Raw genomic sequence first — 27,719 nt, forward strand, 5'->3', positions numbered from 1 at the left:
ATGTGGGCCCCTTGAAGGCAGACACGGGTGAAATTATTATGGGTAACAAGGAAATGGCAGAAGAGTTGAACAGGTACTTCGGATCTGTCTTCACTAAGGAAGACACAAACAATCTCCCAGATGTATTAGAGGACAGAGGATCTAGGGGGATAGACGAACTAAAAGAAATTTGCATTAGTATTGGGTAGACTGATGGGACTGAAGGTTGATAAATCCCCAGGGCCTGATGGTCTGCATCCCAGGGTACTCAGGGAGGTGGCTCTAGAAATAGTGGACACATTGGTGATCATTTTCCAATGTTCAATAGATTCAAGATCAGTTCCTGTGGATTGGAAGATAGCTAATGTTATCCCACTTTTCAAGAAAGGAGTGAGAGAGAAAACGGGCAATTACAGACCAGTTAGCCTGACTTCGGTGGTGGGGAAGATGCTGGAGTCAATTATTAAAGAGGTAATAACGGTGCATTTATTATTAAAGAGGTAATAACGATAGCAGTAAAAGGATAAGTCCAATTCGGCATGGATTTATGAAAGGGAAATCATGCTTGACTAATCTTCTGGAATTTTTTGAGGATGTGACAAGTAAAATGGATGAAGGGGAGCCAGTGGATGTAGTGTATCTAGACTTACAGAAAGCCTTTGATAAGGTCCCACACGGGAGATTGGTAAGCAAAATTAGAGCACATGGTATTGGGGGTAGAGTGTTGACATGGATAGAGAACTGGTTGGCAGACAGGAAGCAAAGAATAGGAGTAAACGGGTCCTTTTCAGAATGGCAGGCAATGGCGAGTGGAGTGCCGCAAGGCTCGGTGTTGGGGCCGCAACTGTTTACCATATATATTAATGATTTGGATGAAGGAATTAGAAGTAACACTAGCAAGTTTGCGGATGACACAAAGCTGGGTGGCGGTGTGAACTGCGAAGAGGATGCTAGGAGGTTGCAGGGTGACCTGGACAGGTTGAGTGAGTGGGCAGATGCGTGGCAGATGCAGTATAATATAGATAAATGTGAGGTTATCCACTTTGGCGGCAAAAACAAGGAGGCAGATTATTATCTCAATGGTGTCAGGTTAGGTAAGGGGGAGGTCCAGCGAGACCTGGGTGTCCTTGTACACCAGTCACTGAAAGTTGGCGTGCAGGTACAGCAGGCAGTGAAGAAATCTAATGGCATGTTGGCCTTCATAACGAGAGGATTTCAGTATAGGAGTAAAGAGGTTCTTCTGCAGTTGTATTGGGCCCTGGTAAGACCACATCTGGAGTATTGTGTACAGTTTTGGTCTCCTAATTTGAGGAAGGATATCCTTGTAATTGAGGCAGTGCAGCATAGGTTCATGAGATTGATCCCGGGGATGGCGGGACTGTCATATGAGGAAAGATTGAAAAGACTAGTCTTGTATTCACTGGAGTTTAGAAGGATGAGAGGGGATCTTATAGACATATAAAATTATAAAAGGACTGGACAAGCTAGAAGCAGGAAAAATGTTCCCAATGTTGGGCGAGTCCAGAACCAGGGGCCACAGTCTTAAAATAAAGGGGAGGCCATTTGAAACTGAGGTGAGAAATAACTTTTTCACCCAGAGAGTTGTGAATTTGTGGAATTCTCTGCCACAGAGGGCAGTGGAGGCCAAATCACTGGATGGATTTAAGAGAGAGTTAGATAGAGCTCTAGGGGCTAATGGAAACAAGGAATATGGGGAGAAGGCAGGCTCGGGTTATTGATTGTGGATGATCAACCATGATCACAATGAATGGCTCGAAGAGCCGAATGGCCTCCTCCTGCACCTATTTCTATGTTTCTATGTTAAGATCGTAAGTGATAGTTGAATTAGGCCATTCTGCCCCTCAAATCTATGCCATTCAATCATGGCTGATCTATCTCTCCCTCCTAAATCCATTCTCCTGCCTTCTCCTCATAACCCCTGCCACCCGAACTAATCAAGAATCTTTCTATCTTTGCCTTAAATATATCCACTGACTTTACCTTCACAGCGTTCTGTGGCAAAGAATTCCACAGATTCACCACCCTCTGACTAAAGAAATTCCTCCCCATCTCCTTCCTAAAAGAACGTCCTTTAATTCTGAGGCTGTGACTTCTAGTCCTCGACTCTCCCACTTGTGGAAACAACCTATCCACGTTCACTCTATCCAAGCCTTTCACTGTTCTGTACGTTTCAATGAGGTCCTCCCCTCAAATAGCTGTGGGGACCATCCCATGGCAAGACTGTTTTCAGGCGAGGAATTGAAAGATAAGGAATGGAAGGGAAATAAGAGCATATGCTGCTCCACATTACTTTAAGATAATTCTGATTGATTTAATAACTGAAAAATATCTGTTGCATTTATCTTCTAGAGCCAAACTGGGAATGCCACAATTCTTAAGCCCAGAAGCCCAAAGCCTTTTGAGAGCACTTTTCAAGCGGAACCCAGGCAACAGACTAGGTAGATATGATTTACATCCTCCTCACAAATTGTAATGCCAGCTAGAAGTGCAGGTACTACATTTCATCATTTTCATTACCCGATGTCAATTTAGTTTTCGAGATACAGCGCGGTACCAGGCCCTTCGGCCCACCGAGTCCGCGCAGACCAGCGATCCCCGCACATTAATACGACCCTACACACACTCGGGACAATTTACATTTCCACCAAGCCAATTAACCGACAAACCTGTACGTCTTTGGAGTGTGGGAGGAAACCGAAGATCTCGGAGAAAACCCACGCAGGTCACGGGGAGAACGTACAAACTCCGTACAGACGGCGTCCGGATTGAACCCAGGTCTCTAGCGCTGTAAAGCAGTAGCTCTACCGCAACGCCACCGTGTCGCCCTTAATCTATATGTTATTTTTCAAGGGGAAATGCCGTGGCGGCACGGTGGCGCAGCGGTAGAGTTGCTGCCTTACAGCGAATGCAGCGCCGGAGACTCGGGTTCGATCCTGGCTACGGGTGCTGTCTGTACGGAGTTTGTACGTTCTCCCCGTGACCTGCGTGGGTTTTCTCCGAGATCTTCGGTTTCCTCCCACACTCCAAAGACGTACAGGTGTGTAGGTTAATTGGCTGGGCAAATGTAAAAATTGTCCCTAGTGGGTGTAGGGTAGTGTTAGTGTGCAGGGATCGCTGGGCGGCACGGACCCGGTGGGCCGAAGGGCCTGTTTCTGCGCTGTATCTCTAAATCTAAAAATCTAAATCTAAAGTGCTCATTTGATAATAAAGCATAGAATAGTTAACACACGTGAGGCCCGTGAAACAAATTCATTGGTATATTTTTACTTAGTTCTGTTTCTCAGCTCTTCCAATTTGCAGGAGATCTCTTTCTGCTGGCTTTGAGCATAAAGGAACTATCAGCTTCTGATTTGCCTGTCTGTTTTATTCCCCTCAGTAAATGAACACACACATTGCTTAGTTTCATTATTCAAGGAAGTGTTCATCTTTTTCTTCACAAAGTTAGGCAAGGAAATACAGGTAGCTGGCTGGCAAAGAAAAAGGATTAATTTAGTTTTGTTTATTTTAGTTTAGAGATACAGTGCGGAAACAGGTCCTTCGGCCCACCGAGTCCACACCAACCAGCAATCTCCGCACATTAACACTATCCTACACACACTGGGGACAATTTGCATTTATACCAAGCCAATTAACCCACAAACCTGTACGTCTTTGGAGTGTGGGAGGAAACCGAAGATTTCTGAGAAAACCCATGCAGGTCACGGGGAGAACGTACAAACCCCGTACAGGCAGCACCCGTGGTCGGGATCGAACCCGGGTTTCTGGCGCTATAAGGCTGTAAGGCAGAAACTCTACCGCTGTGCCACCGTGCCGCCCTTAAACAGAAGTAATACCATATTACGTCTCACAAACTGCTGGAGTAACTCAGCAGGTCAGGCAGCATCTTGGAGAGAAGGAATGAGTGACGTTTCGGGTCGAGACCCATACCATATTACAATCAAAATTAATTTCTAAAAATTGAAAGTTATGTGAACTAGGAATTTACACCTTAAGATCACCAATGAAATGGGACTAAATCAACAGGAATATTTGATCTGGTTTGTTAAATTGGTATGTTATTGTCTTTTAATAATTTTACACATGTCAATATTTTTATGGAGAAGAATTTACTGCAACTTTATGTTTAATCAAAACCATGCTCAAAGACGCATGCTAGCTTTAACATCACATAACAAGAAAATAGATGATTGCATATGTGATATGCGCTTTCAGTTCAGTCGCATTGCCATAAGGGGCAGTAGAGATATGTAGACACAAAATGGTGGAGTAACTTAGTGAGACAGGCAGCATCTCTAGATAGAGGGAATAGATGATGTTTCACGTCGAGACCCTTCTTAGACATAGACATAGAAACTAGATGCAGGAGTAGGCCATTCGGCCTCGAGCCAGCACCACCATTCAATTTGATCATGGCTGATCATCCAAAATCAGTACCCCGTTCCTGCTTTCTCCCCATACCCCTTGATTCCTCAGACTGAGAGTGAGGGGAGAGGGAAACGAGAGATATGGAAGGGTGGGTACTCTCACAACTTTTTGAGAAGGATTTAGATGAGCACTTGTAAAGCCATGGCATGGAAGTCCACAGATTGAGAACTCTGAAATGTGTAGAAAGGTTTCGACACCAAACGTCACCCGTTCCTTCTCTCCAGAGATGTTGCCTGCCCCGCTGAGTTCCTCCAGCATTTTGTGTCTATCTTCAATGGGATCGCACAGATATGTCCTTGATAGACACAAAATGCTGGAGTAACTCAGCGGGACACGCAGCATCTCTGGAGAGAAGGAACGGGTGACGTTTTGGGAGGGTCTCGACCCGAAACGTCACCCATTCCTTCTCTCCGGAGATGCTGCCTGTCCCGCTGAGTTACTCCAGCATTTTGTGTCTACCTTCGATTTAAACCAGCATCTGCAGTTCTTTCTTACACATTTTGTCCGCTCCACTGCGAAATCTCATCAAGGTATGTCCTTGATGGCAGGCCCAGACATGATGGGCCGAATGGACTATTTGTGTGCACCATCATTCCAAGTCCCAATTATATACATTTCGGTTGGTGTTCTGCATATATATATATGGATCAAGTTGTTGCACTTTGTGAAACAATGACTTTCCAGAAGCATTGATTCCTTAGTTTGTGTTTTCTATTGGTTTAAAGGTGCCGGGTCTGACGGAGTTGAGGAGATAAAACGCCACCATTTCTTTGGAACTATAGACTGGAACGTAAGTGTTTTGCTGTCATTCTGTAGTCCAGCGGTTTAATTTTTTCTGTAGTCATTGAGATCATAATCATAATCATGCTTTATTAGCCAAGTATGTTTTGCAACATACGAGGAATTTCATTTGCCATACAGTCGTCTATATCCTAAAACGCTCGTCTGTTATCTTGTTTGTGACTGAACTTCAGCCAAAACGGTACACGGTAGCGCAACAATTTTAGGCCCACCTTACTCACCATTGTCACTTTAGTGATAATGCAAGTAGTTTTATTGAGATCGGTGTTATATTTTTTAAGTTATTCACATTTTAAAGTTTAAAAGGAGGGGAGGGGAGGAGGGAGGTAGGGGGGAAGGGGTGAGAAGGGGGAGGAGGGGTTGAGGAGAGAGGGGAGGGGGGGAGGACAGGGTGCTGCACCAATGCAGGAGAGGTTTGGGCCCAACGGGTCCACTTGGTCTAGTACAATATAAAAAGCAACAGAACACACAAAATATATTTTAACATGAACATCCACCACAGTGACTCCTCCACATTCCTCACTGTGATGGAAGGCGAAACAATGTTCAATCTCTTCCCTTCTTAGTCCTCCAGCGGTCGGGGGCCTCTAACCTTCTGTTGACGGGACGATCTTATTCCCATAGCCGGCGGTGGGCCTTCCTCGTCGGGGCGATCAAGCTCCTGCATCGGGGGGGAATCTCAGCTCCCCCGCCCCGGGCGATCTGACCCAGGGTCCGGGCTTGTCGAACGTCGGGGGGCTTGGAGCTTCCCGACGTCGGGCTCAACCCGAGACGGCGAGCTCCTCATGCTAGAGGAGCATGAATGTGATTTATTGTTCCTAATCTCCTGCGAGAGATCCCAACCTATTTATCAACACCAGGTGGAAAGGGACAGGGCTTGTGGGATAAATGGATGCATGTCCAGGTGGATATCCAGCACAGGGAAAGGAAGGGGGAGGAAGGGGTTGGTAAATTACCTCAGATTGAAGAATTCAGTGTTCATACCATTGCTACTCAAGCGGAACATGAGGCGCTGTTTCTCCAGTTTGCATGTGGCCTCACTCTTGAAATTGATCAGGCAAAGGACAGAAAGGTCAGGACATGACAGAGAAATGGAGCTGAAATGGTTATGACCTGGAGATCTTTTTCAGTCGGAGAGTTGTGAATCTGTGGAATTCTCTGCCTCAGAAGGCAGTGGAGGCCAATTCTCTGAATGCATTCAAGAGAGAGCTGGATAGAGCTCTTAAGGATAGCGGAGTCAGGGGGTATGGGGAGAAGGCAGGAACAGGGTACTGATTGAGAATGATCAGCCATGATCACATTGGATGGTGGTGCTGGCTCGAAGGGCCGAATGGCCTCCTCCTGCACCTATTGTCTATTGTCTATTGTTTATCCGGTGGGCCTGTCGGACTGAGTGCAAGTAAGTGTTCAGCGAAACAGTCGCCTAAGTCACGCCTGTTCTTGTCGATGTAAAGGGGAGCCCCACGTCAGGAGCACTAAATGTAGCAGGTGAGGTTAAAGGAGGCGCACGTGAACCTCTGTCTCACCTGCAAAGGCGTCTGAGGTCCCTAGATGAGGAGGAGGAGGAGGTGTCGGGACAGGTTTACACCTGCTGTGGTTGCAAAGGGGAGGGGGTGTTTTGAGTGGGAAGTGATGCGTGCAACACGGAGTGGCTGAGGGAGTTGTCTCTGCGGAAGGTGAAGAGGGGTAGGGCGTATCCACACTGGAGGAACACCACCTCATAATCCTCTTGAGGAGTTTACAATCCAACGGTGTGAACATTGAATTTTCCAATTTTTGGTAACTAATCAATAAACATTCTCTTTGTCTGCCTCGTTCTCATCTTCCGCTAACTAACAATGATCTATTCTACATTTTCCTTGAGCTCCGTCCCCTTTGATCTCTCGTGTTCACACCCTACCTTTCCATATCTCTGAGTCGCCCTCTCCCCTGACTCAGTCTGAAGAAGGGTCTCAACCCGAAACGTGATCCATTCCTTCTATCCAGAGATGCTGCCTGCCTTGCTGAGTTGCTCCAGCATTTTGTGTCTACCCTTTTCCCCCCCCCTCCTCTCTTCACTGTGCCCCACCTTAATGTGCAGCCATTTCCCCCCCTTAATCCAGCCCCTCCTTGCCCTTCCCCCATCCCCTTCCACCAAATCCCATTCTCTGGCCTTACATTTCACGCCTCTCCTCTCCTCATACCTTTTGTCATTTCCTCCCTGGCCTTTGTCCAAACATTGGCAAATCAAATCCCTCTCACCTACAGTATATTCACCTATCGACCTCTGTCAAGCCTTCAACCCACTTCCAGCTTTCTCCCTCCTACCACAATCAGTCTGAAGAAGGGTCTCAACTCAAAACGTTGCCTATTCATGTCTTCCAGTGCTGCTGCCTGACCCGCTGAGTTACTCCAGCACTTTGTGTTATCAGCATCTGCAATCCCTTGTGTCTACAGTCATTTTAGATACCTGAATGAATGAATGAATGAATGAATGAATGAATATAACTTTATTGTCATTCATAACTGGGGATAAATGGGTCCCTTTCAGAATGGCAGGCAGTGATTAGTGGGGTACCGCAAGGCTTGGTGCTGGGACCGCAGCTATTTACAATATACATTAATGACTTGGATGAAGGGATTAAAAGTACCATTAGCAAATTTGCAGATGATACAAAGCTGGGTGGTAGGGTGACTTGGACAGGTTGTGTGAGTGGGCAGATGCAGTTTAATGTGGATAAGTGCGAGGTTATTCTGCAGTTGTACAGGGCCCTAGTGAGACCGCACCTGGAGTACTGTGTGCAGTTTTGGTCTCCAAATTTGAGGAAGGATATTCTTGCTATTGAGGGCGTGCAGCGTAGGTTTACTAGGTTAATTCCCGGAATGGCGGGACTGTCATATGTTGAAAGACTGGAGCGACTAGGCTTGTATTCACTGGAATTTAGAAGGATGAGAGGGGATCTTATCGAAACATATAAGATTATTAAGGGGTTGGACACGTTAGAGGCAGGAAACATGTTCCCAATGTTGGGGGAGACCAGAACCAGGGGCCACAGTTTAAGAATAAGGGGTAGGCCATTTAGAACGGAGATGAGGAAAAACCTTTTCATTCAGAGAGTTGTGAATCTGTGGGGTACTGAATGAGAACGATCAGCCATGATCACATTGAATGGCGGTGCTGGCTCAAAGGGCCGAATGGCCTCCTCCTGCACCTATTGTCTATTGTCTATTGAGTGCATATTTGAACAATATTCCGTTGCATCTGGCTCACAATGTAACACCAAATAATAAAAATTGATTTAAAAAATAAATAAGTAACTCGCACATAAAATAATGGTGGCGGATTATTGCGAATTCAAGAGTCTGATGGCTCGGGGGAAGAAGCTATGGCAGAACCTGGCTGTTCTGCTCCGTATGCTGCAGTACCTTTGACCGTGGTGCTGTCTCGAAGGGCCGAATGGCCTACTCCTGCTCCTGCACCTATTGTCTATTGTCTCTTTGACCAGAGGGCAGCAGGGTGAACAGTCCATGATGGAGATGGGTGGGGTCTTTGATGATGTTGTTGGCCTTGGTCAAGGAGCGTTTGTGTGCAATGTCCTGGATGCAAGGAAATGAAGTGCCGATGATGTTCTCAGCCCTTCCTCACCACTCTCTGCACGGACTTCCGGTCTGAGGCTTTGCAGTCCTCAGACCAGACAGAGATGCAGTTGGTCAGTATGCTCTCTGTGGTGCCCCTGTAGAAAGTGGTGAGGATGGGATGGGGGAGGTGTACTCTTCTCATCCGGCGCAGAAAGTGCAACTGCTGCTGTTCTCTCTTGACTAGAGATGCAGTGTTGAGGGACCAGGTCAAAGTGTCTGCGATCTGCACCCCCCCAGGAACTTAGTGCCACTGAATACCTCCACAGCGGTGTCAGTGTCACCAAATCACAATATAGTAACTTTCCAAACGTTCACTCAGTGTGTTCATAAATTCTTTATTCAGTCAGTAGTGCATTTGTTATAAACTTTCTCAATTAAAGTTTGCATATTCATTGTCATTGTTGACAGTGAGGATGTATGCCGAATGTTGTGTTAATCCGTTCATACGAAAGTAAACTATTGTGGGATTTGGTCATCTGAAATTAAAACAGAAATTCCTGGAATGCTCAGGATGTCAGTTATCACCTGCAGATAGAGAACCACAGCTAATCTCACAGCACAGTTGGGAAGCGTTTGAGATGTTAAAAAAATTTGAAACGAGTTCCGATGGGCGGCACGGTGGCGCAGCGGTAGAGTTGCTGCCTCACAGCGAATGCAGCGCCCGAGGCCCGGGTTCGATCCTGACTACGGGCGCCGTCTGTACGGAGTTTGTACCTTCTCCCCGTGACCTGCGTGGGTTTTCTCCGAGATCTTCGGTTTCCTCCCACACTCCAAATACGTACAGGTTTGTAGGTTAATTGGCTGGGTAAATGTAAAAATTGTTCCTAGTGGGTGTAGGATGGTGTTAATTTGCGGGGATAATGTGTGGGGAACACTGGTTGGCGTGGACCTGGTGGGCCGAAAGGGCCTGTTTCCACACTGTATCTCTACTGCCTTACAGCGTAGAGACCTGGGTTCGATCCTGACTACTGGTGGTGTCTATACTGAGTTTGTATGTTCTTCCCATGACCCCGTCGGTTTTGTAATGCAAATCCAATTTTTAACAAAGGAGTGAGAGAGAAAACGGGGTATTATAGACCAGTTAGCCTTACATTGGTAGTGGGGAAGATGCTGGAGTCGATTATTAAAGATGTATAGCAGCGCATTTGGAAAGCAGTAATGGGATCGGTTAAAGTCAGCATGGATTTATGAAGGGGAAATCATGCTTGACTAATCTCTTGGAATGTTTTGTGGATGTAACAAGTTGTAGAATGGATAAGGGAGAGCCAGTGGATGTGGTGTATCTGGACTTTCAAAAAGCCTTTGTCAAGGACCCACACAAGAGGTTATGTGCAAAATTAGTGCACATGGTATTGGGGGTAGGGTAGTGACATGAATAGAGAACTGGTTGGCAGACAGGAAGCAAAGAGTAGGAATTCACAGGGACTTTTCAGAATTGCAGGCAGTGACTATTGGGATGCCGTAATGTTCGGTGCTAGGACCCCAGTTGTTTACAATATATATTAACGATTTAGATGATGTAACATCTCTAAGTTTGCGGATGACACAAAGCTGGGTGGCAGTGTGAGCTGCGAGGAGGATGCTATGAGGCTGCAGGGTGACTTGGATAGGTTGAGTGAGTGGGCGGATGCATGGCAGATGCAGTATAATGTGGATAAATGTGAGGTTATCCACTTTTGTGGCAAGAACAGGAAGGCAGATTATTATCTGAATGGTGTCAGATTAGGAAGAGGTGCAATGAGACCTGGGTGTGCTTGTACATCAGTCTGAAAGTAAGCATGCAAGTACAGCAGGCAGTGAAGAAAGCCAATAGCATGTTGGCCTTCATTACAAGAGGATTTGAGTTTAGGAGCAAGGAGGTCCTACTGCAGTTGTACAGGGCCCTGGTGAGGCCGCACCTGGAGTATTGTGTGCAATTTTGGTCTCCTAATTTGAGGAAGGACATTCTTGCTATTGAGGGAGTGCAGCATAGTTCCATCAGGTTAATTCCCGGGATGGCGGGACTGACGTATGATGAAAGAATGGGTTGACTGTGTTTGTATTCGCTGGAATTTAGAAGGATGAGAGGGGATCTTATAGAAACATATAAAATTCTTAGAGGATTGGGCAGGGTAGATGTAGGAAACATGTTCCCGATGTTGGGGAAATCCAGAACCAGGGGTCGCAGTTTAAGAATTAGGGGTAGGCCATTTAGGACTGAGATGAGGAAAAACTTTTTCTCCCAGAGAGTTGTGAATCTGTGGCTGGTATGTTCATCAAATGTAAAAAAAATGCTAATACTCTTTTCTAATCAAATTTCAAGGGTACACAAATGGTGAATCTGTAGTGTTCTCCCCAAAAGGCTGGGAAAGCCAAGGCACTGAATCTATTTAAGAGAGTGATGGATGGATTTCGGGACACAAAAAGCATCCAGGAGTTTAGGGAAGATGCAGGAATATGTTCGTGTGACAGGACCAGCCTTGATCATATTGGAAAATGAAGTGGATTCAAAGGGGCCTAAACCTCTGTTCCTATTTATCTATGTTTCTATGTAATACAATAACATTCTGATAATCTGAATAACAGTCTGAAGAAAGGTCTCGACCAGAAACATCACCCGTTCCTTCTCTCCAGAGATGCTGCCTGTCCCGCTGAGTTACTCCAGCTTTTTGTCAACCTTCTGATAATCCTCTATCCAACATATTTGGAAATCAGAATAGTTCAACGTCTGTCTGGCTCACCAAACGCTGATTCCAGCACTTCGTTTAACACAGAGGATCAGCATCCTAAACTCCCCTGAAGCTCCAGTTTTGCCTGGTTCGTTGAGTATGCTCGTACACCACTAATTATATTATAAGAAAATAACTGCAGATGCTGGTACAAATCGAAGGTATTTATTCACAAAATGCTGGAGTAACTCAGCAGGTCAGGCAGCATCTCAGGAGAGAAGGAATGGGTGACACGTTTCGTGTCGAGACCCTTCTTCAGACTAATTATATTGTTCACTGAGGTTCATAGATAGATCATTTATTCGACAAAAGCACAACCAGTAAAACAACATTGCAAAAAACATATGCCTCTGGGTAGCTCTGACAACTAAAAACATTGCTTTTTCATTTACTTACTCTCATCATATCATATCATATATATATACAGCCGGAAACAGGCCTTTTCGGCCCACCAAGTCCGTGCCGCCCAGTGATCCCCGTACATTAACACTATCCTACACCCACTAGGGACAATTTTTACATTTATCCAGCCAATTAACCTACATACCTGTACGTCTTTGGAGTGTGGGAGGAAACCGAAGACCTCGGAGAAAACCCACGCAGGTCACGGGGAGAACGTACAAACTCCTTACAGCCTTCATCAGTTCAGTCAGAAACCTCACACCACCAAGATAGAAGAATGGAATCTTATTCGGGCTGGATAATTTCTTTAGTACTTCATGAGCAGTTGTAGTATTCAAATTCCCTCGTCCACATTCTTGCATGACTTTTTTCTCTTGTTCTTCCTTTTATTGGGCTGGTTCCAGTAAATTTATATATTCTCTAGCTAGTGTTAATGTACGGGGATCGCTGGTCAGTGCGGACTTGGTGGGCCGAAAGGCTTGTTTCTGCAATGTATCTCTAAACTAAACTAAACAACAAGGGATTACCCATTTAAAACAGAAATGCAATGAGCTTTTTTTTTCTCATAGTTGTGGCATTTTGAAATGCTCTTCCTCAAAGGCTGAGTCAGGAAGATTTCGACAGCAAGGATAGAAAGATACTAAGCAAAGGGTGAAAGCTTAGCACGGGTGGACAGGATTGAAAAGTTGCGGTCACAACCAAATTAGTCAATGATCCTTTATTTTAGAGACTGCACGGAAACAGGCCCTTCGGCCCACCCAGTCCGCACCAACCAGCGATCCCCGCACATTAGCACCATCCTACACACACACACAAGGCACAATCTTTTACACACGTACCAAGTCAATTAACCTACACACCTGTACGTCTTTGTAGTGTGGGAGAAAACCGAAGATCTCGGAGAAAACCCAGGCGGGTCACGGGGAGAACGTACAAACTCCGTACAGACAGCGCCCATAGTCAGGATCGAACCCGGGAGCTGTAAGGCAGTAGTTCTACCCCTCCGCCACCCTGCCGCCCATCTTGTTAAACGGTGAAGCAGGCACAATGCACCTTGTGAGTTTTTCTTGCTCCTCTGTTTGTAAACGGGAGGTTTTGTAAAATAAGGAGAAAGCAGGAACGATTGAATAAAAAGGTGTCGATGAAACAAGACGAAAGTACTGCTTATTGGGTCAGTATAAGACCAGGGAAGCTGAAAGAAACAAAGGTATAATTCCGAAGATAGACACAAAACGCTGGAGTAACTCAGCGGGACAGGCAGCATCTCTGGAGAGAAGGAATGGGTGACGTTTCAGGTCAAGACCCTTCCTCAGGATCTCGACCCGAAAAGACACCCATTCCTTCTCTCCAGAGATAATGCCTGTCCCGCTGAGTTACTCCAGCATTTTGTGTCTATCTTCAAAGTAAATCAGCATAAACGGCACGGTGGCGCAGCGGTAGAGTTGCTGCCTTACAGTGAATGCAGCGCCGGAGACTCGGGTTTGATCCTGACTATATGTGCCGTCTGTACGGAGTTTGTACGTTCTCCCCATGGCCTGCGTGGGTTTTCTCCGAGATCTTCGGTTTCCTCCCACACTCCAAAGACGTACAGGTTTGTAGGTTAATTGACTGGGTAAATGTAAAAATTGTCCCTAGTGTGTGTAGGATAGTGTTAATGTGCGGGGATCGCTGGGCGGCGCGGACTCGGTGGGCCGAAGGGCCTGTTTCCGCACTGTATCTCTAAATCTAAAATCTAAAAATCTGTAGTTCCCTCCTACACAAAGGTATAATTCCCATGATTCTTCAGTGTCAGATTGTTGACTTCCATATTTAAGTTGTGTTTGGGAAGCTCTGTTTGGTACATTAACAATTTCAATTCAAATACATTAAGAATATCAACACAAATTTGCGATTTTAACTCTGTGTATGGGGTTATTGAATCTCCCATCGCTCTGAAGAGATGTTGGGGGCACAGCAGCTAAGGCTGGATGCTGAGAAGATGGTGAGAAGATGGTGAGAAGATGCTGAGAAGATGCTGAGAAGATGTTGAGAAGATGCCAGGCACACATGGCCACAAGTAATCTCACTTGTTCAGAGGGTCTCAGAGCCAAGAGGCCTCACCTCGCCGATAGCCCGGCCTCGCCTTATCGCTGGCCCGGCCTCACCTCGCCGCTGGCCTCGCCTCGCCTCTCACCGCTCGCCCAGCCTCGCCGCTGGCCTCGCCTCACTGCGGAGCTTGAGGCCCGTTGATGTTGGGAGGGGATGGGGGGGAGGGGGTTAGGGTGCAGATGAGGGGGGCAGTGGAGTGGGAGGAGGGAGTGGAGGTCGGGGGGGTGGAGGAAGGGATGGGGAGAATGGGGGTGGGTGGGGAGTGGGGGAGGAAGGGTGGGGAGTGGATTTGGGGGGAAAGTGGGGGAAGGGGGGTGGGGGGGAGTAGGGTGGTGGGGGGTGGGGAGAGAGGGGGTGGGGGTGAGTAGGGTGGGGGGGAGTAGGGTTGGGGGGGACATGGACTGTTGTGATTTGCTGTTGAAGACGACTGGAGCAAGTAAGTCTTCAATTAAATTAGGTATGTGCAGTTTTTTTAATGAAACTCTTTCTTCATAACTTAGTCATACATTTTATGACCGTTGTTCTTTTATTCAATACCAAGAGAATTGGGATGTGTACGGAAAAAGCAAAATAGAAAGAACAAAACAAAACAATTTTTTCTTTGTTATAAAAAGTATTTCTGTTCAATAACCTTTCTATAATAATAGAATAAACTCATGATAGGCCTGACATTGTACATGTAGTCCAAGAACTACAGACTGTTGGAAATAATAGTCGTTTTTCACACATGAATGTAGCGCAACGTGTAAGCGCATTTGGCGTGCATACTTTTTTTTCTCCTGAAAAGTTGCATTACGCGCCATATTATGAATTTTGTTGTAAAATTACTAATTTTGGACATCAAAATTGTGAAATTGTAAAATCAAATGTTGGGTAGGCTGGGTCTCTATTCCTTGGAGCGCAGGAGGATGAGGGGTGATCTTTTAGAGGTGTACAAGATCATGAGAGGAATGGATCGGGTAGATGCACAGTCTCTTGCCCAGAGTAGCTGAATCGAGGCCTAGAGGACGTAGGTTTAAGGTGAAGGGGGAAAGATTTAATAGGAATCTGAGGGGTAACTTTTTCACACAAAGGATGGTGGGTGTATGAAGCAAGCTGCCAGAGGAGGTAGTTGAGGCAGGGACTATCCCACCGTTTAAGAAACAGTTAGACAGGTACATGGATAGGACAGGTTTGGAGGGATATTGACCAAGCGCAGGCAGGTGGGACTAGTGTAGCTGGGACAGTGTTGGCCTGTGTCGGCAAGTTGGCTTGAAGGGCCTCTATGACTCTTTGAGTCTAAATATTTTGGTCAGCATGGATGAGCTGCCAGAAGTGCCTGTTTCCATACTGTATAAGACAATAAAATGATTGCAGTGGACTAAATAAACTTCTCATAAAAAGTGTTTTGTTAGATTTGATAATATTTGACTCTGTACTAATATAGTTCCAAACACCTTCCTGCACTAGATTAACAGAAAATACTCAATGTAATAAATATCAAGAGATTGAGGTTATATCAAACTGTTCATGAAACATATTTTTAGTTCCCTCCATGCAATGTCCAACAGTATTGAATAACATGTATTTTACAGATCAATTGCTGTGCCTTAGAGGGAGTACAGAGAAGGTTCACCAGATTGCTCCCTGGGATGGCAGGACTTTCATATGAAGAAAGACTGGATATACTAGGCTTGTACTCGCTGGAATTTAGAAGACTGAGGGAGGATCTTATTGAAACATATAAAATTCTTAAGGGGTTGGAGAGGCTAGATGCGGGAAGATTGTTCCCGATGTTGGGGAAGTCCAGAACCAGGGGTCACGGCTTAAGGATAAGGGGGAAGTCTTTTAGGACCGAGATGAGAAAACATTTCTTCACACAGAGAGTGGTGAGTCTGTGGAATTCTCTGCCACAGAAGGTAGTTGAGGCCAGTTCATTGGCTATATTTAAGAGGGAGTTAGATGTGGCCCTTGTGGCTAAAGGGATCAGGAGGTATGGAGAGAAGGCAGGTACAGGTTACTGAGCTGGATGATCAGCCATGATCATATTGAATGGCAGTGCAGACTCGAAGGGCCGAATGGCCTACTCCTACACCTATTTTCTATGTTTCTATGTTTCTAACAAAGGCAGGCATTCAAAATTAATGAAATGGTATTGATCGTAGTATGCAAAAACAGGTGAAACTACAAATTCCTCCTATTTAGTCCTGAGTGACCAAAATATGTTTTTTTACCAACAGAAGTTATACAGGAAGGAAATTAAACCACCATTTAAACCAGCTGTAGGAAGACCGGAAGATACCTTCCACTTTGATCCTGAATTCACGTCAAGGACTCCAACAGGTTAGTGGTATTTTTTGATTTTAGGTCTCTGACTTGCTCAGCTGAAATCCACCCATTAAACAACAAGGTGGTAATCTTGACTTAATATGAAAATGTAAAATAGGTGTTAATGAATCTGCCGCTGTTGTATTAGTTCACTGGATTAAGGAACCTACTTTTATCGTAAAAACCATGTCATGTGGAAAATCTTTCTGGAATTTAGGGAACTAAATGTCCAGAGGGTTATTGGACATTCTCTGCCCTTATTTTTGATTTTATTTCAAAATGCCTGGCTCATCCTGGGCGGCACGGTGGCGCAGCGGTAGAGTTGCTGCCTTGCAGCACCGGAGACCCGGGTTCCGCTGTCTGTGCGGAGTTTGTACGTTCTCTCCGTGGCCTGCATGGGTTTTCTCCAAGATCTGTGGAATTCTCTGCCTCAGAAGGCAGTGGAGGCCAATTCTCTGAATGCATTCAAGAGAGAGCTAAGTAGACCTCATTAAGGATAGCGGAGTCAGGGGGTATGGGGAGAAGGCAGGAACGGGGTACTGATTGAGAATGATCAGCCATGATCACATTGAATGGCGGTGCTGGCTCGAAAGGCCGAATGGCCTCCTCCTGCACCTATTGTTTATTGTCTATTATCTTCGGATCCTCCCACATTCCAGACCGACAATTTTGTAGGTTAATTGGCTTGGAATAAGTGTAGAATGCCCCTAGTGCGTGTATGATAGTGTTAGTGTGCAGGTATCACAGGTTGGTGCAGTCTTGGTGGGCCGAAGGGCCTGTTTCCGTGCTGAATCTCTAAAATAAAACTAAACTAAACAAATAAAAGTGCAGATGGTGGTAAGCATGTTTGTGCCAGACTAATGCATTTAATCCTGGTGTGAACATTGTTGAACTATATAGCATTATCTAAGAGTATCTTTGTTGTGTGAGATTGCACAGTTCAATAATTATTGCTTAGTTCTTTTATGCCGAACATGAATCTCAGCGATTCAAATTAATCCATTAGATTCGCATGGAGATCTAACTGAAATCTTACACTTGACTTCTTTTGCCCGTGGAGCTGAATTGAAGATAATTACATCTCCTGGAATCTATCCCTCATATGATGAACTTATCATTATTTTCACCAAATTAGTGGCTAGGTGGTAGAACTGCTCTCAATTTAATTCTTTAATATTTTAGTTTAAAGATATAGCATGGAAACAGGCCCTTCGGCGCACCGAGTCCGCACTGAGCAGCAATCCCCACTCACTTACACTATTCTACACACACTAGGGACAATTTACACTTATACCAAGCCAATTAACCACCAAACCTGCACGTCTTTGGAGTGTGGGAGGAAACCGAAGATCTCGGAGAAAACCCACGCAGGTCACGGGAAGAACGTACAGACAGCACCTGTAGTCGGGATTGAACCCGGGTCTCTGGTGCTGTAAGGCAGCAACTCTACTGCTGCACCATCAGTAGAGTTGGTGCCCGCAGCAACAATTACCCTTATGATATATTGAGGAGATATAACATGGCAAAACCTGAAATGTTGTACGCACTCAGTGGGTCAAGCAATGTTCAGGAGAGGGGGCATTTCAGGTCAGCTGAAGAAGGGTGTCGATCCAAAACGTGGCCTCTCTATACTCTCCCGAGACCCGCTGAGTTACTCCAGCACTGCATCTTTTCATCAGAACTGGAAAAGCGCAAGAACAAGTGTTCCTTAAGTTGTACAAAGAGGGAGGTTGAAGACGATTGAGGAAATGTCCGTGATAAACTGCAGGCCAAATTGTTAAGATGGAAAATCACTTTATAAACCGGCAGTCAAAGACAAGAAAACAAAGGAAACAAATTGAAACAGAATTATTTATTTCACAAAATGCTGGAGTAACTCAGCGGGTCAGGCAGCATCTCAGGAGAGAAGGAATGGGTGACATTTTAGGTCGAAACCCTTCTTCAGTCTGAAGGTGGCGCAGCGGTAGAGTTGCTGCCTTACAGCGAATGCAGCGCCGGAGACTCGGGTTCGATCCTGACTACGGGCGCCGTCTGTACGGAGTTTGTACGTTCTCCCCGTGACCTGCGTGGGTTTTCTCCGAGATCTTCGGTTTCCTCACACACTCCAAAGACGTGCAGGTATGTAGGTTAATTGACTGGGTAAATGTAAAAATTGTCCCTAGTGTGTGTAGGATAGTGTTAATGTGCGGGGATCGCTGGGCGGCACGGACTCGGTGGGCCGAAGGACCTGTTTCCGTGCTGTATCTCTAAATCTAAAAAAAAAAATCTAAAGTCACCCATTCCTTCTCTCCTGAGATGCTGCCTGACCCGCTGAGTTACTCCAGCATTTTGTGAAATAAATACCTTCGATTTGTACCAGCATCTGCAGTTATTTTCTGACACACATTGAAACAGAAAGTGTAGCCACATCTGTGGAGAAAAGGATCTTATAGAAACATATAACATTCTTACGGGATTGGACAGGCGAGATGCAGGAAAAATGTTCCCAATGTTGGGGGAGACCAGAACCAGGGGTCACAGTAGAAGTTTGTGAGGATGCTGGCGTTCATACCAAACCTCCTCAGTCTTCTCAGGAAAAAGAGAAGTAATGGCTATCGAAGTTGGACTTTGAGAAGGTATAAAAACTGCCATTACAGGTAATGTAAATCATAGCGCAGTGGCAGATTAACAATCTCAAAGCTATTTTGTCCACATCAAGAGCACAAATTTGGCACGGTGGCGCAGCGGTAGAGTTGCTGCCTTACAGCAAATGCAGCGCCGGAGACTCAGGTTCGATCCTGACTACGGGCGCCGTCTGTATGGAGTTTGTACGTTCTCCCCGTGACCTGCGTGGGTTTTTTCCGAGATCTTCGGTTTCCTCCCACACTCCAAAGACGTACAGGTACGTAGGTTAATTGGCTGGGCAAATGTAAAAAATTGTCCCTAGTGGGTGTAGGATAATGTAATGTGCGGGGATCGCTGGGCGGCGCGGACCCGGTGGGCCGAAGGGCCTGTTTCTGCGCTGTATCTCTAAATCTAAAAAAAATCAAAAAATTTAGCTGTGGTATAGGTAAAAAATTAGCTGTGGTATATACCACAGCTGTGGTATAGCTGTGGTATTTAGCTGTGGTAAAAGCTAACCAAAAAGCTTTTGGTTAAAGCTTTAACCTATTATATATGTCTAAAATAGTTAACCACAGAGCAACATTAAGAGATGGTTGGTATTTATTTGACAGGATACTCAAAGATACAGCTTTGTATGCATCTGAGCCCTTTGTTTTCCATTTGCATTTAAACAGTGTATGATCAGTCAGAAAAACATATAGGTGTGTCCAGGACTACAAACTGATCTTCATTAGTTATTTGCTGAACAGAACAACATGGTGCCCCAGTCCATCAGAGCCATATTTTATGGAGTAACTCAGCGGGAAGGGCAGCATCTCTGGATAGAAGGAATAGTGTGATGTTTCGGGACGAGGCCCTTCTTCAGACTGAGAGACTCAGATTCTTCAGAGTCTGAAGAAGGATCTGGACCTGAAACGTCACCCATTCCTTCTCTCCAGATGCTGCCTTTCCTACTGAGTTACTCCACCATTTTGTGTCTATAAACTGGAATTTAGAAGGATGAGAGGAGATCTTATCGAAACGTATAAGATTATTAAGGGGTTGGAGGTAAGAAACATGTTCCCAATGTTGGGGGAGTCCAGAACAAGGGGCCACAGTTTAAGAATAAGGGGTAGGCCATTTAGAACTGAGATGAGAAAAAACCTTTTCACTCAGAGAGTTGTCAATCTGTGGAATTCTCTGCCTCAGAAGGCAGTGGAGGCCAATTCTCTGAATGCATTCAAGAGAGAGCTAGATAGAGCTCTTAAGGATAGTGGAGTCAGGGGGTACGGGGAGAAGGCAGGAACGGGGTACTGATTGAGAATGATCAGCCATGATCACATTGAATGGCGGTGGTGACTCTAAGGGCCCAATGGCCTCCTCCTGCACCTATTGTCTATTGTCTATTATCTTCAGTGTCAACCAGCATCTGCAGTTGATTCCTACACAGAGCCATACTTTTTGTTCTGTATCAACGGCCGACTTTGATCTCATGGTTTTCTCTTTACAGATTCTCCGGGTGTCCCACCAAATGCCAACGCCCATCAGCTTTTCAGAGGCTTCAGCTTTGTGGCCACCAACCTTGGCCAAGAGCAAACTCAGTCTAATTCTCGACAGCTGATCGATCATTCAATGGTGCAGGTCAGAGAGCTCTCCGTGAGAATCCTCAAACCACATTCACTGTTCAATGCAATTGCCCCATTTTCAGCAGAATGCTCCAGGTGAAACAGCAATTGAATACTACCTGAGGCTTTTATTCACAAAATGCTGGAGTAACTCAGCAGGTCAGGCAGCATCTCGGGAGAGAAGGAATGGGTGACGTTTCGGGTCGAGACCCTTCTTCAGACTGATGTCAGGGGGGCGGGACAAAGGAAGGATATAGGTGGAGACAGGAAGATAGAGGGAGATCTGGGAAGGAGGAGGGGAAGAGAGGGACAGAGGAACTATCTAAAGTTGGAGAAGTCGATGTTCATACCACTGGGCTGCAAGCTGCCCAGGCGAAATATGAGGTGCTGTTCCTCCAATTTCCAGTGGGCCTCACTATGGCACTGGAGGAGGCCCATGACAGAAAGGTCAGACTGGGAATGGGAGGGGGAGTTGGTGCTCGGCCACCGGGAGATCAGTTTGGTCAATGCGGACCGAGCGTAGGTGTTCAGCGAAGCGATCGCTGTAGTATTTTCTTATACTACATGAGGCTACCAGATGGGATGCAGGCTCCAATGCAAAGCCTGCTCTGTACAATGACTTGATAATCAAATTTATGTGGAAATGCACATTGCATGCAATAATTTCGAAACATTCTTGTCCCTATTGCCATACAAACGCTGTGCAGAATACAGTTTTGAGACTCAAATAAGTAGCCCATCCAATTATACATGGTGATATATGTATATGAAAAGTCATTCATATCTTTTGGAATTCTCAACCAAATTCTCAACAAAGATGTTGTAGACAAGGCTGCCTGCAAGAGTGCGCAGGCACCAGGGGTATGTTACAGGCGGTACAGAGATAAAATGTAGTCAGAGACAGTAAGACTGGTCGGAGAAGATTTAGATTTAGAGATACAGCACGGAAACAGGCCCTTCGGCCCACCAGGTCAGCGCCGCCCAGCGATCCCCGCACATTAACACTATCCTACACACGCTAGGGACAATTTTTACATTTACCCAGTCAATTAACCTACAAACCTGTACGTATTTGGAGTGTGGGAGGAAACCGAAGATCTCGGAGAAAACCCACGCAGGTCACGGGGAGAACGTACAAACTCCGTACAGACGGCGCCCGTAGTCAGGATCGAACCTGAGTCTCCGGCGCTGCATTCACTGTAAGGCAGCAACTCTACCGCTGCGCCACCGTGCCGCCGTTAAGGGGAGGGGAGGGGATGGAGAGAGAGAGACAGCAAGGGCTAATTGAAGTTAGAGAAGTCAATATTCATACCACTAGGGTGTAAGCTGCCCAAGCGAAATATGAGGCGCTGTTCCTCCAATTTGCGCTGGGCTTCACTCTCCTCTCTCTCTCTCTCCTCTCTCTCTTTCTCTCTCCTCTCTCCCCCAGGGGTGGTCACTGCATTTTTTCTGTTTTATAAATAATTGTACGCCTACGTTATATATATATATATATTCCAATATTTCAAGCTCTTTTAAAAAATTGAATATTATTTATTTGTCGCCATATAAACCTAATGTAAACTAATCTAATCTAAACTAACCTAGTTTAACCTTTCCTAATCTAATCAAACGTAACCTAGTCTAAACTTTTTTGAGTTCATTAAAATTTATAAAACCCACTTCTTTATTTCTTCCTACGGCCCGCAAAAAGGTGCTAAATATATAATGTGGCCCTCATGCTGAAAAGTTTGGAGGCCCTTGTCCTAGATGATCCTGATCATTGAGCCACATCTCCAGTTTCTTCACCTAGTCAGGCAGGAGCTGTAGCTGGATGCACTTCCCACAGGTGTAATCCTCAGGGAAATCTCCCTGTCTTCACACAATCAGCACCCGGTGCATACCCCTACCCCCACTGCCATCCCTATGGCACCAAGATGAAGGAAGAGTCGCACAATCAAAAAAGACTTTACCTTATCTTACCATCATCCTCTATTCAGCCTCCTGACCAAAGCCTTACAAGCCAAAGCCTCAGCACTTACCCTCACCAAAGCACTGTGCCTCAACACACAACTTTTCCCAGCGGTATGAACATTGACTTCTCCAACTTTAGATAGTTCCTCTGTCCCTCTCTTCCCCTCCCCCTTCCCAGTTCTCCCTCTATCTTCCTGTCTCCACCTATATCCTTCCTTTGTCCCGCACCCCCTGACATCAGCCTGAAGAAGGGTCTCGACCCGAAACGTCACCCATTCCTTCTCTCCTGAGATGCTGCCTGACCTGCTGAGTTACTCCAGCATTTTATGAAATAAATACCTTCGATTTGTACCAGCATCTGCAGTTATTTTCTTACACTACTTTTCCCAAGATGTGTGCTCGCTTATAGTCGTAGAATCATAGACTGAGACAGCGTGGAAACAGGCCCTTCGGCCCAACTTGCCCACACTGGCCAACATGTCCCAGCTACACTAGTCCCATTTGGTCCATATCCCTCCAAACCTGTCCTATCCATGTACCTGTCTAACTGTTTCTTATGTGTTGAGATAGTCCCAGCCTCAAACACCAGCGACCACTGCTAGTTTAGTTTAGTCTAGTTTATTATCACTGGTACCGAAATGCTCACTTGCCAGCGGAAAGACAATACATGATTACGATTGAGTTATTCACTGTGTACAGATACATGATAAGGGAATAACGTTTAGTGCAAGGTAAAGCCAGCAAAGTCCGATCAAGGATAGTCCGAGTGTCCCCGATGAGGTAGACAGTAGTTCAGCACTGCTCTCTGGTTGTGGTAGGATGGTTCAGTTGCCTGATAACAGCCGGGAAGAAACTGTCCCTGAATCTGGAGGTGTGCATTTTCACACTTCTATACCTTTTGCCTGATGGGAGAGGGGAGATGAGGGAGTGGCCAGGGTGTGACTCGTCCTTGATTATGCTGCTGGCCTTGCCGAGGCAGCGTGAGGTATAAATGGAGTCAATGGAAGGGAGGTTGGTTTGTGTGATAGTCTGGGCTGCGAGCACAATTGGCTGCAATTTCTTGCGGTCTTGGATGGAGCTGTTCCCAAACCAAGCTGTGATGCATCCTGATAGAATGCCACCACGACGGTCTGGCTATACGGAGCCAGACACCCGGGTTCGATCCTGACTACGGGCGCTGTCTGTACGGAGTATGTACGTGCGTGGGTTTTCTCCAAGATCTTCGGTTTCCTCCTACATTCCAAAGATGTACAAATTTGTAGGTTAATTAGCTTGGTATAAATGTAAAATAGTCCCTAGTGTGTGTATGATAGTGTTAATGAGCGGGGATCGCTGGTCGGTACAGACTCTATGGGCCAAAGAGCCTGTTTCCGCGCTGTATCTCTAAACTAAATTAAACCAATGTTCCAAGGTACATGTGCGAGAGGTGATATGGAGGTGGGTTTTAACAATGAGGGGGTTGTTTTGATGATTAAGGAGAACATCACCACAGAAGTCTGAGATGGCGTGACTGAAGGGTGGTGCAGTGAGGCTATATGGATGGTGCTGAGAAATAAAATGGGGATGGACGCCCTTTGGGATTGTTCCCTAGGCCCCAAAATGGTCAATAAAGGGCAAGGCAGGGAGCTGTCAGAAGGCCTGGACGATGGGAGAAATTGAGCCAATGGTCAGGTAAAACAAGGAGGCATGGGCCAGGTATAGGCAGCTGGGATGAACAGTATCCATTGCAGAGTATAGGGAATTTCTAGTTCAGTTTAGATTTGGATACAGCGCAGAAACAGGCCCTTCGGCCCAACAAGTCCGCGCCGACCAGCGATCCCCGCACATTAACACTATCCTACACATGCTAGGGACAATTTACATTTATACCAAGCCAATTAACCTACAAACCTGCACATCTTTATAGACTATAGACAATAGACAATAGGTGCAGGAGAAGGCCATTCGGCCCTTCGAGCCAGCACCGCCATTCAATGTGATCATGGCTATCATTCTCAATCAGTACCCCGTTCCTGCCTTCTCCCCGTACCCCCTGACTCTGCTATCCTTAAGAGCTCGATCTGGCTCTCTCTTGAATGCATTCAGAGAATTGCCCCCCACTGCCTTCTGAGGCAGAGAATTCCACAGATTCACAACTCTCTGACTGAAAAGGTTTTTCCTCATCTCAGTTCTAAATGGCCTACCCCTTATTCTTAAACTGTGGCCCCTTGTTCTGGACTCCCCCAACATTGGGAACATGTTTCCTGCCTCTAACGTGTCCAACCCCTTAATAATCTTATACGTTTCGATAAGATCCCCTCTCATCCTTCTAAATTCCAGTGTATACAAGCCTAGTCGCTCCAGTCTTTCAACATATGACAGTCCCGCCATTCTGGGAATTAACCTAGTAATGTGGAGCGTGGGAGGAGATCTTGGATAGAACCCTTGCAGGTCACGGGGAGAACATACCCAAACGCCATGCAGGCAACACCCGGAGTTGGGATCGAACCCGAGTCTCTGGTGCTGTAAGCGCTGTAGGGCAGCAACTCTACCGCTGTGCCATCTTGGAGCCCGATGAGGAGCATACTTACGAATGAAATCAGGAGGGTGCATGAGGTAACGCTGGCAGATATGATTAAGGAGAATCCAAAGAGATAAGGGAAAAGGGGTAACTAGAGAGAGAATAGTGTCTCTCAGCAAGCAAAGCGATCATCTATCTGTAGAGCCTTAGGAGAGGGGAAAGATCCTCAATTAATATATCTTCTGTTTTTCCGCGGAGAAATTCAGGAAGACCAGGAACCTTGGGAATGCTAATGAAGATGTCTTGAACATAGATGGACATAAAATGCTGGAGTAACCCAGCGGGACAGACAGCATCTCTGGAGAAAAGGAATAGGTGACGTTTCGGGTCGAGACCCTTCTTCAGACTGAGAGTCAGGGGAGAGGGAAACGAGAGATATAGACGATGATATAGAGACATAGAGAACAAATGAATGAAAGTGATAACGATGATAAAGGAAACAAGTAATTGAGCATCGTCTGAATTAAATTAGAGGAAGTGCTGTCTGTCCAAAGACTTTTGAAAGTAGATAAATCTCCCAGGGGCCTGATCTGATTTATCCAAGGACGCTATGAGAAGCTAGAGAAGTAATTACTGGAGTCCTGACTGAGATATATGAATTGTTGTTGGACTCTGGTGATGCACCGGAAGACTGGAGGGTTCCTCACATTGTGCCTCTATTTAAAAAGGTCTGCAGCGAAAAACCTGGAAACTTTAGGTCAGTAAACCTGACATAGACAACATTTTTTAAAAAGGTGCAGGAGTAGGCCATTCAGCCCTTCGAGCCAGCACCGCCATTCAATATGATCAAGGCTGATCAACTAAAATCAGTACCCCGTTCCTGCTTTTTCACCATATCCCTTGATTCCTTCAGCCCGAAGGGCTAAATCTAACTCTCTCTCTTGAAAACATCCAGTGAATTGGCCTCCACTGCCTTCTGTGGCAGAGAATTCCACTGATTCACAACTCTCTGGGTGAAAAACTCTCTCAGCCTTGATCATATTGAATGGCGGTGCTGGCTCGAAGGGCTGAATGGCCTACTCCTGCACCTTTTTAAAAAATGTTGTCTATGTCAGGTCTCAGTCCTAAATGGCCTACCCCTTATTCTTAAACTGTGACCCCTGGTTCTGTACCCTCCCAACACGGGGAACATTTTTTTCTGCATCTAGTCTGTCCAATCCTTTAAGAATTTTATATGCTTCTATAAGATCCCCTCTCATCCTTCTAAATTCCAGTGAATACAAACCCAGTTGACCCATTCTTTCATCACATGTCAATCCCGCCATCCTGGTAATTACCTGGTGAGCCTACGCTGACTCCCTCAGTAGCAATCTGCAGTAGGCAAGTTACATATAATAGTGCACAACACGACTGACTGAGGTAAATGTCTACCATTCTCTCTCCTGACCTACTGAGTATTTACACCATTTTGTTCTTCTATTTTCCTTGATATTAATTCTGAGGAATGGCTTTTATTCTTGACTGATGCCATTCACTTTTATTTACCGAGGTTTCCTTCGAGAATAACATTCAAATTACCCAGAACATTTTCTTGCCAATAATTATACTAAACATAGCACAAAAAGTAAGGAAATTTGTGTTTGGTAGATTATTTCTTTGTTGTAACAATGCTTCTTGGCAATAAATCTTATACCGTTGGAAAGCCTGTTTATTTCCCTTTTAAATGGTGCCACATTTGTAAGGAACATGCATTTGTGGGATGAGCAGCAGAGCTGAGTATATGGGTTGCGCCCATGAAAAATTTGCCAAATCTTCTCTGCCAATGCCAAACAGCTTATTCTGCTGTTGCTATTGACTCTTGTTTTGAGCTTCTGGTAACCCCAGGTGCTGACAAGAATGGGATGCCATCCCACAACAGTGTGTGACCAGGCTGGTGACCAGCATGAGGAGGAGGTGCCAGGCTGTTATGGCTGTGTATGGTTCTTCCACACGCTACTGTGGCTCCTGTTTATTAAATGAATAAATTGTTAAATTGCCAATATGTCTTGTTTCTTCAGACTTCAATCATCCAATCCACCAAACAACACCGAACAAGAGTCAATGGCAGAATAAGCTGTTTGGCATTGGCAGAGAAGATTTGGCAAATTTTTCATGGGCGCAACCCATATACTCAGCTCTGCTGCTCATCCCACAACTGCATGTTCCTTACAAATGTGGCACCATTTAAAAGGGAAATAAACAGGCTTTCCAACGGTATAAGATTTATTGCCAAGAAGCATTGTTACAACAAAGAAATAATCTACCAAACACAAATTTCCTTACTTTTTGTGCTATGTTCCGTGTGGGAATCCGTACAACAAGATCCAAATCGAAGTGTCTGGGAGTAAAAATATCACAGGCAGAGTAAGGTCACATAAAATAACAAGCTAGTCGAGTATAATAATGTCTTGTTTATTCCTCTCTTGAGTGGAAATGCCTTGGATTAAGGGCCTGTCCCACATAGCCGATTTCTTAGGTGATTACAGGCAGCGAGTATGGTCATGAGTATCGCCTGTATGGTCATGAGTCGTCTCCAAAGAGTCGTGGCGTTTTTCAGGTTGCCGCTGGACTTTGAAATGTTTAAAATCTTTCGGCGACTGTTGGTTTGATGCCAATGATCGTAGCTTGATGTCTCCTGACGTGGGCGCTGTCGTAGGTTGTCGCCAAGTG

The 27,719-nt window shown here is 45.6% G+C and overlaps 1 protein-coding gene across 2 annotated transcripts in view; it reads left to right on the forward strand.

Moving 5' to 3' along the window:
* The window catches only part of LOC144596889 (ribosomal protein S6 kinase alpha-2), a 170,189-nt gene that overhangs the window by 110,233 nt on the left and 32,237 nt on the right, over window positions 1-27,719 (forward strand). For both annotated transcript variants that reach the window (XM_078405755.1, XM_078405756.1), the window contains 4 exons: window positions 2,350-2,438; window positions 5,151-5,215; window positions 16,262-16,364; window positions 20,443-20,573. In XM_078405755.1, the coding sequence (XP_078261881.1) occupies window positions 2,350-2,438; window positions 5,151-5,215; window positions 16,262-16,364; window positions 20,443-20,573 (388 nt within the window). The remainder of the gene's footprint in view (window positions 1-2,349; window positions 2,439-5,150; window positions 5,216-16,261; window positions 16,365-20,442; window positions 20,574-27,719) is intronic.

This window comes from Rhinoraja longicauda, chromosome 9 (assembly GCF_053455715.1).
Source record: "Rhinoraja longicauda isolate Sanriku21f chromosome 9, sRhiLon1.1, whole genome shotgun sequence".
NCBI lineage: Eukaryota > Metazoa > Chordata > Chondrichthyes > Rajiformes > Arhynchobatidae > Rhinoraja > Rhinoraja longicauda.